Source organism: Eucalyptus grandis, chromosome 1 (assembly GCF_016545825.1).
Source record: "Eucalyptus grandis isolate ANBG69807.140 chromosome 1, ASM1654582v1, whole genome shotgun sequence".
In the NCBI taxonomy this organism is placed as follows: Eukaryota; Viridiplantae; Streptophyta; class Magnoliopsida; order Myrtales; family Myrtaceae; genus Eucalyptus; species Eucalyptus grandis.
In genome coordinates this window covers 4,715,159-4,729,954 of record NC_052612.1, presented here as the reverse complement: position 1 = coordinate 4,729,954, position 14,796 = coordinate 4,715,159, and the positions used below count along the sequence as shown (strand labels likewise).

The window sequence follows — 14,796 nt, the reverse complement described above, 5'->3', positions numbered from 1 at the left end:
GGCCCGGCAAGGGGGGTTAGCCGTCGCATTGGCGAGGAGGCCTCGCCAGATCTAGCGAGGGCTCCCCTCGCGGTTGCCAAGTGAGGCGAGCCCTCACTAGACCCGGCGAGGGGGCTCGTCGTCGCGTTTGGCGAGGCCTCTTTGCTGGATCTGGAGAGAGCTCGCCTCGCGGTCGTTGGCGAGGGGAGCCCTCGCTAGACGCGACGGCGAACCCCCTTCGCCGGATCTGGCGAGGGCTCACCTTGCCCGATGACCGCAAGGCGAGCCCTCGCCGATTCGGCGAGGGCTCACCCCACCATCGTTGGGTAGCTCACCGACTGGCGAGGTAAGCCCGCTGGATCGCCTCAGTTCGGCAACTAGCCAGCTTGGTCGATCGCCGAAGCCAAAGGAAGGAGGAGGGAGGAGGGAGGAGGGAGAAGGGGGAAAAAAGGAAAAAAAGGAAAAAATATTAATAAAATTAATAAAATATTTCAAAAAATAAAATATTATTTAAAAAAAGCTCACCGGCGCCGACCGGCCGACATGTCAGTCTTTGGCTAGCCAATTTTGGCCAGATGGACTGATCAGGAATAATTGTAAAAGGTTTAAGACTCAATTGGTAAAAAAATAAGTTTATAACTGAATTGGCACAATTACAATACGTTTAGGACTTTTTTGGTAATTTTCCCTCATTTTAGGCATTGCATGGTATATTGCCTTATTTGAATAAATTACTTTTGGTAATGCTCCACAGATCATCTTTTCTACATCGACACTTAGATTAAAATTTAGGGAATAAAATGAACCAAGATCACATGAAAACGTTTTCCTAAAAAGAAAGAGGTACCAATGACTAGGGTTAGTTTAATCTAGCATAGGCAAGCCATGAACCTGAATATATGCTTTGTAGAGTAAGGCGACCAACCATCTTACTAGACTCCTAATTGGTTTGAAATAGGTTAATGGCAACTCTAATATAATATTGATTTAATCTAAAGAACGGGAGAAACCAAATTGTCATCGGTGGAATTTGAGGGAGCCCATATTCTGTGTAAACGTTATTCGAGCCTACTTAGTTCGACAGTTCGAGACTCAAGTAGTTATTAATGGATGTGCAAGTAAAATTAAGATATGATCAATTTGACGATAAAAGTCAACCTAACACAAAGCAATGATCATCATTCATACACGATGAGATACTTTATTCCTGCCATATAATACATGAGATACCGTAATTAAGCTCATGCAATCTTTACTTGATAAAAAAAAAAAAAAAAACTAGAGAGATATTCCTGATCTGTAGAAAATCACTTGCTATGTTAGGAGACGAACATGCCTCTTTGGAGCATCCCACTTTATTAACTCCAATTTGGCTTTGGCTTATATTATAAAGAAAGTAAGGGAAGTAAACTTTTGACTAAAGCTAACTTTTCCTTTTATTCGGGAGAAAGCAAACTTGCTGGTGAGATTTTGTCATTCGTTGAATCAAAATCATAATTGAGTGAAAGGACATTGTCATTATCTTGTGAAGTATGAAATAATGAATGAGTTAGCAATTATTAACCAGATGGCATCTTCCTTTTTAGTGGGACACACGACCCATTGTAAACATTAATCCATTAGTGGTTAATCTAACTCAAGTTAGATTTATCTTGAGCCCCATTTCACTTGCAAAATGATTGGTTCACAATTTTTTTACTTTATTGACTTTTTGAATAGATTCTATTTTCTGACAAATAAGCAAGGAATCATCCCAATAAAATCTATGGATATGGACACCAATATCATAAAATTAATGTTGGATGGAGAAAACTTTACAAGTAACTTTCATACATGTAGTTATTCACTTGAACTAGGAAAAAAATTGTGTACGTACCAGTTCTACATGTAGTACTCGATTTGGATAGACTTTTTTTCCCCGTCAACTTACTTTAAATTCTCTTTAAACAAAAAATTTATCCACATAACCCTAGGTACTAATTGTGGTTTTAGAATTAACTTCCATTAAAAACAAAAAAAAAAAAACAAAAATGACAAGAAGAACAAAGAAAAAAAGCAATATTTTTATTTTTGGTTGGAAGAAAGCAATATAAAAATCTCTATTTTTAACAAGCACAGAGAATTACTTCATCCTTTCTCTTTTTTACCCTTACCTAAAATTGTCTTAAATGAACGTTTGAGGAAAATGACGTTGCTTAATATTCTGCATGTTTATTAAGCAACGTTCGAAGAAAATGACTTGCGGGGGCTCGCCCCGCCGTTGCTGGGCTCGAGCTTGCCAATTGGCAAGGCAAGCCCACCAGATCGCCTCAGTCCGGCGACCGGCCAGCCTAGCTGGTTGCTGGAGCCAGAGGAAGGGGGAAAGAGGAGGGAGGAGGGAGAAGGGGAAAAAAAGGAAAAAGGAAAAAAAATATAACCAAATTAATAAAATATTTCAAAAAATAAAATATTATTAAAAAGTTCGCCGGCCGGCCAATTTTAACCGGATGGACTAATCGAGAATAATTCTAAAAGGTTTAGAACTCAATTGGTAAAAAAAAAAAATATAAGTTTATGACTGAATTTGCATAATTGCAATAGGTATAGGACATTTTTGGTAATTTTCCCTTTTCCTACGGCTCTCACAATTTGAATTAGCTACTTGATTTTCAAATTTTGCAAGGAACATAATAAATGCTATTAAGGAAATTGAATAAGCTATTAATTTAAGTATTCTATAAGTTTATTTACTCTACAAGTAATAGAATAATTGACAACCGTAAAGGAACTCACCAACAGAAATCTAATTAGCAGATCTCGAATAAAGAGCGAAGAGTTGTACATCAGCTACTAGACACCAAAGTGATTCACAAATTAGAAAGAGAAAACATGACTCACAAATTACGTAATTTCGTGCAATTTAAGAACATTGTGCGGAGACCATGAAGAAAAAGGCGAAAAAGATAAAAGATAAATGGGTCTAATGGAAACAAGGAAAACAAAACATGATGTAAAAGGAAGCATGATTGTAAGCCTATTCAAATTGAGCTTAAACAGATTAATCTTTTTATATATTTGTTAATTGACCATCTCAATCTGTTTATGACACGTTTAGAAACAGCTAGTCGTGTCATCGAGATCTGGTTACATATACTTAGGCATGATTTTATACATTTAGACATAGCATTTAACAAAATTGTCCAGTTTGATTTTCAAAAATACAATTTGATTGATAAAATGAGTCGAATATGGATGAATGATGTAGACAAGCGCATATAGAAAAGTAGAGACATGAGGGTTATGCAGGGAAATGTCGAATGCGTAGAAGAGATCGAAGTGAATGCTAATGCAGAAGAAATTTACATGCCAATGAAACAAGCTTAAAAATCGAGAAGTGAAGAGACAACGGGCGGGGCTCGACGCAAAAGTGGCTCCTGACTTTCACTTGGTTTTCCTATGGGTGCGGGGAAGGTTTGACCGTGAAGTCCAATCAGTGCCGTGGACAAAATCTCCAATAAGAAACAAAAATCTCAATCATTTAATTATGTAAACCCCATGTAGAACTCACGCGTTGGATTTAAGCAAATTCTTAAAAGGTTCTCGGACCGAGACTATAGCGTGGCCGATGCAAACGTGGTTGCAGACTGTTTCTATTGGTTTTCCTATTGGTGGTGGGAAGATTTGAACATGAAGTCCAATCAGCACCAAGGACAAAATCACCAACAGGGAAAAAAAGGTTGTCAATCATTGAATAATGTAGACCCCACATACAACTCCTGTGATTTAAAGGCTGATTTTTGTGAGCATCGCTCCAACGTGACTCACAAGCTCAGGCAAAAAGATTCAAAAGAAGAGAAGACACGTGATTCATGAGTCATGTTCAAGTAACTTGAGTTAGATTAACCACTAATGGATTAATGTTTACAATGGGTTGTGTGTCCCACTAAAAAGGAAGATGCCATCTGGTTAATAATTGCTAACTCGTTCATTATTTCATACTTCACAAGATAATGACAATGTCCTTTCACTCAATTATGATTTTGATTCAATGAATGACAAAATCTCACCGCAAGTTTGCTTTCTCCTAAATAAAAGGAAAAGTTAGCTTTAGTCAAAAAGTTTACTTTCCCTTACTTTCTTTATAATATAAGCCAAAGCCAAATTGGAGTTAATAAAAGTGAGATGCTCCAAAGAAGCATGTTCATCTCCCAACATAGCAAGTGATTTTCTACATATCAGGAATATCTCTCTATCTTTTTGTTTTTTTATTTATTAAGTAGAGATTGCATGAGCTTAATTACGGTATCTCAAGTAATATATGGCAGGAGTAAAGTATCTCATCGTGTATGAATGATGATTATTGCTTTGTGTTAGGTTGACTTTTATCGTCAAATTGATCATATCTTAATTTTACTTGCACATCCACTAGTAACTACTTGAGTTTCAAACTGATCGAACTAAGTAGGCTCGAATAACACAGAATATGGACTCCCTTAAATTCCACTGACGACAATTTGGTTTCTCCCGTTCTTTAGATTAAATCAATATTATATTAGAGTTGCCATTAACCTATTTCAAACCAATTAGGAGTCTAGTAAGACGGCTAGTCGCCTTACTCTACAAAGCAGATATTCAGGTTCATGGCTTGCCCATGCTAGATTAAACTAACCCTAGTCCTTACTCTTCAAATAAGGCAATATACCGTGCAATGTCTACACTAAGGGAAAATTACCAAAAAGTCCTAAACCTATTGCAATTGTGTTAATTCAGTCATAAACTTTATTTTTTTCAATTGAGTCTTAAACCTTTTACAATTATTCCCGATCACCCATCCGGCCAAAATTGGCTAGCCGATGCTAATGTGGCAACTAGCCAAAGATCAACTGAAATTTTTTTAATAATATTTTATTTTTTGAAATATTTTATTAATTATATATATATATATATATATATATTTTTTTCCCCTTGTTTTCCCTTCTCCTCCTCTCTTCCTCCTTCCTTTGGCTCGCAACCGCCAAGCTAGCCGGTCGCTAGACTGAGGCGATTTAGCGGGCTCGCCTTGCTAGTCGACAAGTTGCCCAAATGCGACACAGGTGAGCTCTCGCTAGATCTAGCAAGGGCTCACCTCGCCATTGCCAAGCGAGGCGAGGGGGCTCGCCGGTCCGGCAAGGGGGCTTTCCGTTGTGTCCGGTGAGGGCTCGCCTCACCTGGGCCGACCGTGAGGCGAGCCCTTGCCAAATCCGGCAGGGGTTCGCTTCCGCCGTTGTTGGGTGCGAGCTCACCAACTAATGAGGTTAGCTTGCCGATCACCTTAGTTTGGTGACCAGCCACCTGGCGGGTTGCCGCCCAAAGGAAGGGGGAGGGAGGAGGGAGAAGGAGAAACAAAAGGAAAAAGAAAAAAATATTAAAAATTAATAAAATATTTCAAAAAATAAAATATTATTTAAAAAAGTTTGCTGATGCTTGCCAATTTTAACCGAATGGACTAATTGGGAATAATTGTAAAAGATTTAGGACTCAATTTGTCAAAAGAAAAGTTTATGACCGAATTGGCATAATTGCAATATGTTTATGACTTTTTGGTAATTTTCCGCTATCTTACTTTACCCGATTATACATTATTGCTTTTGGGGTTGCACAGGATGAGTGGGTATCAATACTTTTGGGGTAGGGTGGTGCGGGAATCTGAGTGAGTGGGCATGCAACAACAGAGTTGGTATAATCGCCATTCCCATCTATGCCCCTGATAGCTTTGTGATGGGGTGATGGGTTCATTCAAAATGAGCTGTGATTATAATTCAAATCGAACATTCTATTCTAGACGTAAAACTTGTACAGTAACGCTTAGAAAGAGTCCTCGATGTCGATAGCTCCTTCCCACATTTCAATGATAAGAAAAACTAATATCATCATGTGCGACGAGGGAGAGAGATAAAAAGACGGAAATTCACAACAAAAAAAGGGGTGTATAATGGAGAAAATAAAATGAGCGGAGACAAGCGTGAGAAACACGATTACTTATGACCTTTTATGCAAGGAAAATTGGTTCCAAATGTTTACAAAGACGTTTTCGAACTTTGCATCTTGTAATGATACTTATCCATATTTTACCTAGATGATGTGAATCACTAGTTACAAGATGAAAAGAGTGCATTTTCTTTTTTGAAGCAAAATATGTAAATAGAATATATATACGTATGCAGGTAAACACAAAAAGGACACAAACTGCATTTTTGTGCCGGCCTACCGCCGGCAATACCAAAGCTTTTCCAGCGACATCATGAATCTTGGTCCAATCTATTTCAACAGTTGCATTTATTTCTGACCACACGCTTTGCTCGCCTCTGAACACCTAACATTCTTTCGCCCCTTTTTGGGCTAGAACTAAAACACCTAATAGTCAAACTCGCCATGCTTCCCTGAAACATCGAACGTTCATTTCACGAGTTTCCACGACCGAGCCATCTCTAATCCTATGTTATATCTCGCATGATCAGCAATACCAATTTTATAAACCCAACTCGTGAAGAGCATATAAAGCAACAAAAAACCTAAGATTTCTGCATATCTCTCAAGAAAACCTCCCTCCATTAACGTGCGAGCGACCAGAGAAACGAAGTCCATAATGAACCCAAGAAACAACCACCGTCTGATCCTCTTTCCTCATCCATTCCAAGGCCACATGAATTCAATGCTCCAACTGGGTCGGATCCTTTACGCCCGAGGCTTCTCCATCACCATCGTCCACACCAACTTCAACGCCCCAGATCCGTCCTCCCACCCCAACTTTGCCTTCCAATCCATCACGGACGGCATCGACCAATCAGAGGCTTCCACGCTGGACACCCGGGGCCTCCTCGCACTCCTCGACGTCCGGTGCGCGGTCCCCTTCGAGGAATGCCTGCGGGAAATAGTGTCATCGCAGGGTGGCGATGCGGCGCCCATCGCTTGCTTGATATCAGATTCTATGTTCAGCTTTACGTGCAGTGTAGCCCAGAGGCTGAAGGTCCATGCATTGGTGCTGCGGACCGCCGGCGCAGCTTTTCTTTATATTGCTACCATATTTCCCGTTCTCAAGGAGAAAGGATACGTTCCGGTACTTGGTAAGCTTTTCTAGTGTTTCATGGTGTGAGTCTGTCGTCTCGTTTCTCGATTAAAAAATTCTGATTTTATGTGGGTTCTGTGATAATTTAACGGAAAAGTCTAGTTTTGCCTTCATTGCCCTAGTTTTACGAAGGGCTTCTGCCAATGCATATGGGTGATCAAATTCAATTTTGTTTAACCATATTATCATAAATCTCATTCTCCATTCATTTCATAGAAAATATCTTATAGAAAAACTGTTTCCGAATTTCACGGCATTCGTTTCACAGAAATTGAACTAGTTAAAAAAAAAAATATTTTCCGCCATCCAAAAAATGGGAAAATGTTTTTCACTTTTTGTAACTTCTTCCACTTCACTTTCTTTTACCAAATACTTTTTTATGTTTTTTTTTAAATCGAATTTTTCTTTATTTCTTTTCCTTTATTTCTTTTCTTCTTCTTTTCCTTAGGCTTGGCCGTTGGCTACGGTGACTGCCAACGACCAGCAGCTAGTGAGCTCTAACCTCATCCTAGGCCGGCGACGTTGAGCCTTGTCTGATTTGGCAAAGTCAAGCTCGCTTAAGGCCGCCAAGCTCGGACCTCGCCACATTAGGCAAGCTAGGCAAGGCTCGAGCCTCGCCCGAGGTCACCAGAGGCCGACGAGGGTCTTTGGCGAACTCGAGCAAGGCTCGAGCCCCACCTAGCTCGCCGGATCCGATGAGGCTCGAGCTTGCCGGCCTCGGGCATTGCTTGATCGGGCAAGGTTTGACCTTGTCAGAATCTTATGAGCTCAAGCCTCACCGGCCTAGGGAGGTCGGAGCTAGCAATGGCGGTTGCCGGCCGCCCATTGCCATAGCCGACGATCAGCCAAGGCCAAAGAAGAAGAAGAAAAGAAGAAAGAAAAGAAAAGAAAAAAAGGCCCAGGAAGAAGGGAAAAAGAATACAAAAATTTAAAAATTAAAAAATCGATTTTAAAAATAAAATAATAAAAATTATTGAAAATGAGTGCATGTAGGAAAAGATCTTCCTTACTGAACGGCAGCAAATATTTTCTAGTTCATTTTCAAAATTCAGCCAAGCATCCTGAAAATATGGTTATTTTCCTGAAAATGGCTTATTGGAAAATGATTTCTAGAAACGTTACAATTTTCGCGAAATGAATGGAGCCTTAGAGTATTAAGATTGACTTAGGGAAAATTGTTCAAAATGTCCTAAATTTATTGCGCTTTTACCAATTTCAACTTAAAACTTTTAATTTTGCCAATTGAGTTCTATACTTTTTTACTTTTGTCAACGAGTCCGTATGGTTAATTTTGCCTGAAAATTAATAACGTAGATTTGGCAATACCACATAGGATGGTGAGCGCTGATATGAGCAATTTTCAATAATATTTTCATATAATTTTTTTGAGTTCTTTAAATTATTTTTATGATTTTTTTTTCCTTTTCTTCTCCCTTTTGCTTGTGACCAAATTGCCTTGCCTAGTCGGTCCTTGTTGATGGCTATGGAGGCTAGCCAACCCAGCCATGGCTAGCGGCTGGCCACCAGCAAGAGGAAAAAGTAGAAGAAAGGAAAACAAAAACAAAAATAAAAAAATAAAAATAAAAAAATAAAAATTAATAAAGAAATTTAAGAAATGCTAAAATATTATTAATAATTATCCATGTCAGTATTGGCATGCCAAGTGGCACTACCGGTACTCAGCTTAGCTATTTCCGACCAAAATTGATGGACGGACTCAATTGGCAAAGAGTTAAAAGATTTAAAATTTAATTGATAAAATTGAAAAACTTAAGACTGAATTGACAAAAATATAATAGGTTTAGCATTTTTTGGACAATATTCCTGATCAACTTACGTAACCCAATTTATCAAACCATGTAATAAACTTTACTGATTAACTAATTATCTTACTATTTGACAAAAAAATAATATTTATCTTACTAAATCATTATCGCATTGTTGATTGTTTAACCATATGTTCTTTCAACACAAGTTGGATCATTAATCATAAGAAAACTAGCAATGTTCCCCAGCGCGTTGCTGTATCAAGTTTCAGAATAATTACTAAATTACTCATTAAAACTTCAGGGTCCTCATGTTGCATTTGGTTGGGCTCTTAAGGAAAACCTTTGGGAAAATGCAAAGATGGCTGGTTAAATGGTATTCTTTGAAATACAAATAGTGTTTGGTCAAGTGTAATTTAAAAGTACACTAAGAAACAATTTTGGTTCAAATGGTATTTGAGAAAAATCACACAAACTACATAAAATTGAACACAGACATTTCATCAGATGTTGGCAAAGAGTTTAGGCCATCGGCGAGCCAGGATTAGCACCAGCTGTTATTGCCTTTGGTGACCGTTGGCAAGGGTTCGTCAGCGGTTAGTTATGGCATCACCGGTAACATCAAGAAATGGAAAAGAGTGAGGACATCTTCGGAATTTTGAAAGAAAATTTTGGCCAAAATTGGAAGAAAAAAGTGCATCAGCATTCCAAAAATACCAAAGCTCAAAGCTCCTACAGATTTTCCTAGGGTTAAGTGACTCAGAGGGCTTTGGAGATGCAATTGCGTCTCCCCAAAGCTCTCTAAAAATATTGCCATATAGTACCTGCATTTGCCCAAGGGCCTTTAAACCCCCATGAAGACCTATGGCAATGACCCCTATCATCCGGCGCTCCAGCAATGTACACGATTGGAAGGATCTGTCTGGTGCTTTATTTCTTATGCCGAATGTAACAATTTAATAAAGCTTTTCACAGGAAAATTTACTGGTTTGATTGGAAAATAATTATAGGTGTAGATCATACAAATCCGTGCGATGCATGTGTATGGCAGTAGTTTTCTGGATGAAATCATATAGGCATGTCTGGATGTCAAGATCCATGTATTGCTTGCTCCTTTAGATATTTTCCTTGCCAAGGGAATGCCTTTTTCTCATAAAGTAAAGTTTCTCGTACGGAGTGTATCAGGTTCCCGATCCGAAGAGGCAGTGAAGGAGTTTCCGCCCTTACTAGTTAAAGACATCCCGGCAGTCGATCCACAGAAACCGGAGGTAATGTTCCGAATTTTGGATAACCTGATCGCAGTAATCAAGGACTCTTCTGGCGTCATCATCAACACATTCGAAGAGCTTGAGCACTCTGATCTCGCGTCGCTCCGGGAAGTTTTGTCAGTTCCTTTTTTTCCGATCGGTCCATCTCACAGATTCTGCGTGACATCTCCTTCGAGCAGCTCACAAGCAGAGGACACGGACTGCATCTCCTGGCTAGACAAACAGCCGCCCAAGTCTGTGATCTACGTGAGCTTTGGGAGCCTCGCGGCCATGAGCGAGGCAGAAATGTTGGAGATTGCGTTAGGCCTAGCTGACTCGGAGCAGCCCTTTTTATGGGTGGTCCGGCCCAGGTCAGTCCGCGATCCGGAGTGGCTAGAGAAGTCACCGAGCCACTTTCTCAAGGCATTGGAAGGGAGAGGGAAGATAGTGAAATGGGCACCCCAGAAGGAAGTGTTGGCTCATCCTGCTGTCGGAGCATTTTGGACCCACAGCGGTTGGAACTCAACTTTGGAAAGCATAAGTGAAGGAGTGCCAATGTTGTGCATGCCTCGTTTTGCTGATCAAGGAGTGAATGCAAGGTATGTGAGCGATGTTTGGAGAATTGGAGTGCACTTGAATGGTGGGCTTGAGAGAGAGAACATTGCAAGGTCCATCAAGAGGCTGCTGGCGGAGAGAGAAGGAGCAGAAATAAGAGAGAGGGCATTGGTTTTGAAGGAGAAGGCCAGTATCTCCGTGCGACAAGGCGGCCCTTCATACCAAGCCTTGGATGCTTTGATCAGTCACATATTGTCTTTTAAATGATCATGCTGTCGGAGCTCAATCGTGGTCGGTTTCAATGCACGGATGAATAATAAATGTGTATCTTTGCAGAAGATTAACACTCAAGTCATTTATGTCAGTTTAATTAAATAAATTAGCATGCTACTTTTCTCAACTATACATGTTTAACGAGACACATTTAAATAACCTCTAAACATTATACTAGATATTATTTCTTAAATGTGTTATATTTCGTTAATTTGTTTAGTAAAGGTGTTGTTTTGGAGCTTAAACAATATAATCTTTGATGTCATATTACATTATAAATGCAGCACCTTTTATTATGAAGTACGGTGAATTGCTAAACCTTTTCTAGGGAGTAATCGAGAATTTTCTTTTTAAAAATTGTAATGAATTCCATCTGGTGATCAAATTTTCAATTTTTGATAAAATATTGAGAAACCCAATGTATACTAGACTCGATATGAACCGCTAGGATCGATACAAGTTGCATGAGAACCGTGTTAGATACTCCAAATTAAATTCAACATATATGCTCCACTCATATAAAAATTTATTAGATCTCTCATATGTGGCTACTTATGGGACCGCCACATGGGTAGGTTCCGGTGGAAGAAGTTAATCGCAACTTTTTATAAATAATAATAATAATAATAATAATAATAATAATAATAATAATAATAATAATAATAATAATAATAATAATAATAATAATAATAATAATAAAAATAAAAAAGAGAGAGAGAGAGAGAGAGAGAGAGAGAGAGAGAGAGAGAGAGAGAGAGAGAGAGCTTGAGACTTATTGCATCATCCAATGTTTAAAACTTAATAGCATGTCATACACTAATTCACTATTATTAGGAAGTTCTTCACAAACTATTTAGTCTATTTTATCAATCCATACTTAGCATTACTTGTCTCCCTTTGCATTTACCATGATCCACATTCCACAATGAATTTCGGATACTGTTAAAAATACAAATATAAGTATAATGAGTAATTTGTTTAAATGCACAATTATAAAATTGATTATGTCACTTTGTTAATTGTAGGGCTAATATCCCCTAAAGGTTATAATTCCTTTGTCTAAATGATTGTGACGGGTCAGCCAACGACATGAGATTTTGATCTGATGTTGCAGAGTGTTAGTAATATGAAACTCTCTTAGATCTTTCTTCTATCTTCATGTTCAACATTTAAATTGTTCTCCCATTTGGTGCCTCGTTGATCTCAGCCTTTGATCCATGTAAAGAAGGGTGAGGGATGAATTCGGAACTTATTACGCAATACATCAAGATTAAGGATGACTGAGGCACCAAATGGAAGAACAAATTATAGGGTTGACGATCTACATTCGACTTACTATAAATTTTTCTATAATCTACTTAATTTGATTCAACTAGTAATTATTGTTTACTATAATCTGTAAATTTTTTATATTTTTTTTTGTCAAAAGAAATTTCCATTCATTACAAAAATGATACATGATTGGAAATTTCAAAAGTCATAATAACAAGACAAACTCATAGAGCTCCAAAGCAAACAAAAAACTAGCAATCAAGACATATCAATAGAGCATGGTTGGTAGAGTTAATTAGGGGCTCGTCCTTCAAGAATATATCAATGATTATATCTAAGCGAAAGAATCAACGGCCGATCATGGAATCACATAACATCATCAATGAAAAGCACATACCCGAAATCTCTATTTATAAGTATGGTTTTACCTTTTAGTAGCGTATGGCTAGGTTCGGTGTCCCCAACACTATCACCATATAAAGACAATATAAACATGTTTAAGAAGCTCAAATCTAACACCAATGAGATCGAGCATTGTAGCTTATGTCAAGCACCAAAGTTTTGAATTAAAACATGTTGAATGAACACATATTTGATACCGAAATTGTTATGAACATCATTAAAAGTAGAGGCGGAATACTTATTCATTAAACTCTAAAATCTAAAATTAGATTGGAGAGAAAAACTCCTATATATAAAAGCAGGATAGTATAAAAAGAAGCCACCAAGAGGGGAGGGAGAGATGTAGCTAAAATCTCTTCCCTCCAAAAGTGGAACAGACAAAGAAAAGTTGAGAGAGGGTGAGAGGATAAAATATCGGGTGATCCGGGACTCTGAGTCAACGTGGTTCCGAGCCACTCAAAATGCAACATGTGGAGCCAACGTGGTTCCAAGTCAACCCTCAAATTTTTGCACCCAAAAAAAAAAAAAAAATCTTTCTATGTCAGCTAGGCTGCATACACTAGCCCTCTCTCCACTATCTCCCTCTCTCGTGCCACATACCCTCTCCCCTGCTCGCTCTCCCCGACGCGCCCGCAGCGCCCTCCTTCACATGAAGGGCTTATTGAATGCTTTGGATCTCAGGAGTGAATAAAAAAGGATGCCATCATTGGTGTGACATCCAAGACGGTTTTACCAAAATCGAGCCATCTTGGACCTTGAATAGAAAGTATAATGAAATTGCATTCTCCCAAGTCTCAACCTCGTCCCCAAGCTAGTACATGCTCCCGAAGAACTTCGAGAACCCGTAGCTCTTGTCGAGGGCGATCGCATGCCCCTCGGCCTCGGCCTCGGCCTCTGTCTCTGCCTCTGCCTCTGCCTCTGCCTCACTCCCTTTCAGGATCCCTGCCCCGTTCGGCTTTACCATCCCGCGTCACTGCACGAGGGGCAGTCTTAATGTGCTTCGTCGGTGATGACAGGGGACGGTCGCTTCACGAACGCCAAGTAACGCTGCTGCACGAGTGGCAAAATCTGGCAAAGATTCAAAATTCGGAAGTGGGTTTGCGTTTCTTCTTCCTTCTTCAAAGAAGGAGAAAATATAAGAGGAAGAAATAAATGTTTGCAGAGCAGAAGGAAGAGAGCACAGAGAGGGCGCAGCGCTAGCGTCAGGTTATTAAGATAAGGAAAATCATTTTTTTGTGCGAAAGTTCGTTCGCTGGCGAGCCGGCCTTACACCTTCACATGTCGCTTTTTGAGTGGCTCGGAACCACACTGCCGTGCAGTCCTCGGACCACCCAATATTTTCTTGAAGGTGAGAGGCAGGGAGAGACAACTCAAAATTGCATAATCCACAACAATGATGACCTTTTTTTTAATTATATATATTTATATATACATTCTTTGAAATCCATTTATTTGATTTGTTTGATAATTAACTCCATCGATTGAGCTCAACCTTTCTATCATCCTTTGAGGGACCGAATCTAAATTAATTACGTATAAACTAAATAATGTTACTGCACCCATGCGGTCTTCTCCTTGGTGTGTGTAGAGATTCAGTTGGACTGCTTTTTGCTGTTCCTTGTGCTTTGTTGTTGCGTAGTCTAGCTTTGCTATTTGTATTGCCCTTCGTGGCTTCTCCTCGGCTCTCTTCCACTCTTCCTGTATTTTCAGCTAGAGTGTAAGTTTTTGGCGCCGTTTTGTGTACATTTGTCCGGAGCTCAATATAATTTCTTACCTTTACCAAAAAAAAAAAAAAAAAATGTTACTGCACCCATGCCTTCTCTATTAAATGTCAGAATGAATATGGTGGAGATCGTATCGGATGTATTTAGTGTTTCATAAATTTCTGGTATGCAATGTGGTAGCAAGAGAAAAAAAAAAGCATAAATATGAAAGGAAGCAAAATAAAACAAGCAAAAATGAAATAACCCGAGCCCTCTCGGACAACATTAAACACGGCTTTGGTATTATGTCCTGGGATAAGAACCTGTGAATGGTAACGGAAACTTCTAAAGAAATTCCAAATAAGTTTGGTATAATGCGCCAATGATAAAATTTAAATAACGCATACAAATATGAAATGACATGCAGAAAATACTACCAAATTGAGGTACTTTCCTGCAATGCGCATCTATGCAGAGAAATGAAACATAGCCTAGGATATTCAGGAAAATTACCC

The 14,796-nt window shown here is 39.0% G+C and overlaps 1 protein-coding gene across 1 annotated transcript; it reads left to right on the top strand.

The window, feature by feature from the left end:
* The first annotated feature begins 6,307 nt into the window (after window positions 1–6,307).
* Window positions 6,308–11,090, top strand: LOC104455516 (UDP-glycosyltransferase 76F1). Its single transcript, XM_010070323.3, has 2 exons — window positions 6,308–7,061; window positions 10,015–11,090. Exons 1-2 carry the CDS (start codon window positions 6,584–6,586, stop codon window positions 10,896–10,898), a joined length of 1,362 nt encoding a protein of 453 aa, XP_010068625.1. The 5' UTR covers window positions 6,308–6,583; the 3' UTR covers window positions 10,899–11,090.
* Window positions 11,091–14,796: the final 3,706 nt, after the last annotated feature.

What these genes read in the sequence shown, in the direction of transcription:
- LOC104455516 (XM_010070323.3), top strand. Translation starts at nt 6,584, where the DNA reads ATGAACCCAAGAAACAACCACCGTCTGATCCTCTTTCCTCATCCATTC. An exon ending in AGGATACGTTCCGGTACTTG is followed by an intron (nt 7,062 to 10,014) that starts GTAAGCTTTTCT and finishes GGAGTGTATCAG; the next exon opens with GTTCCCGATCCGAAGAGGCA.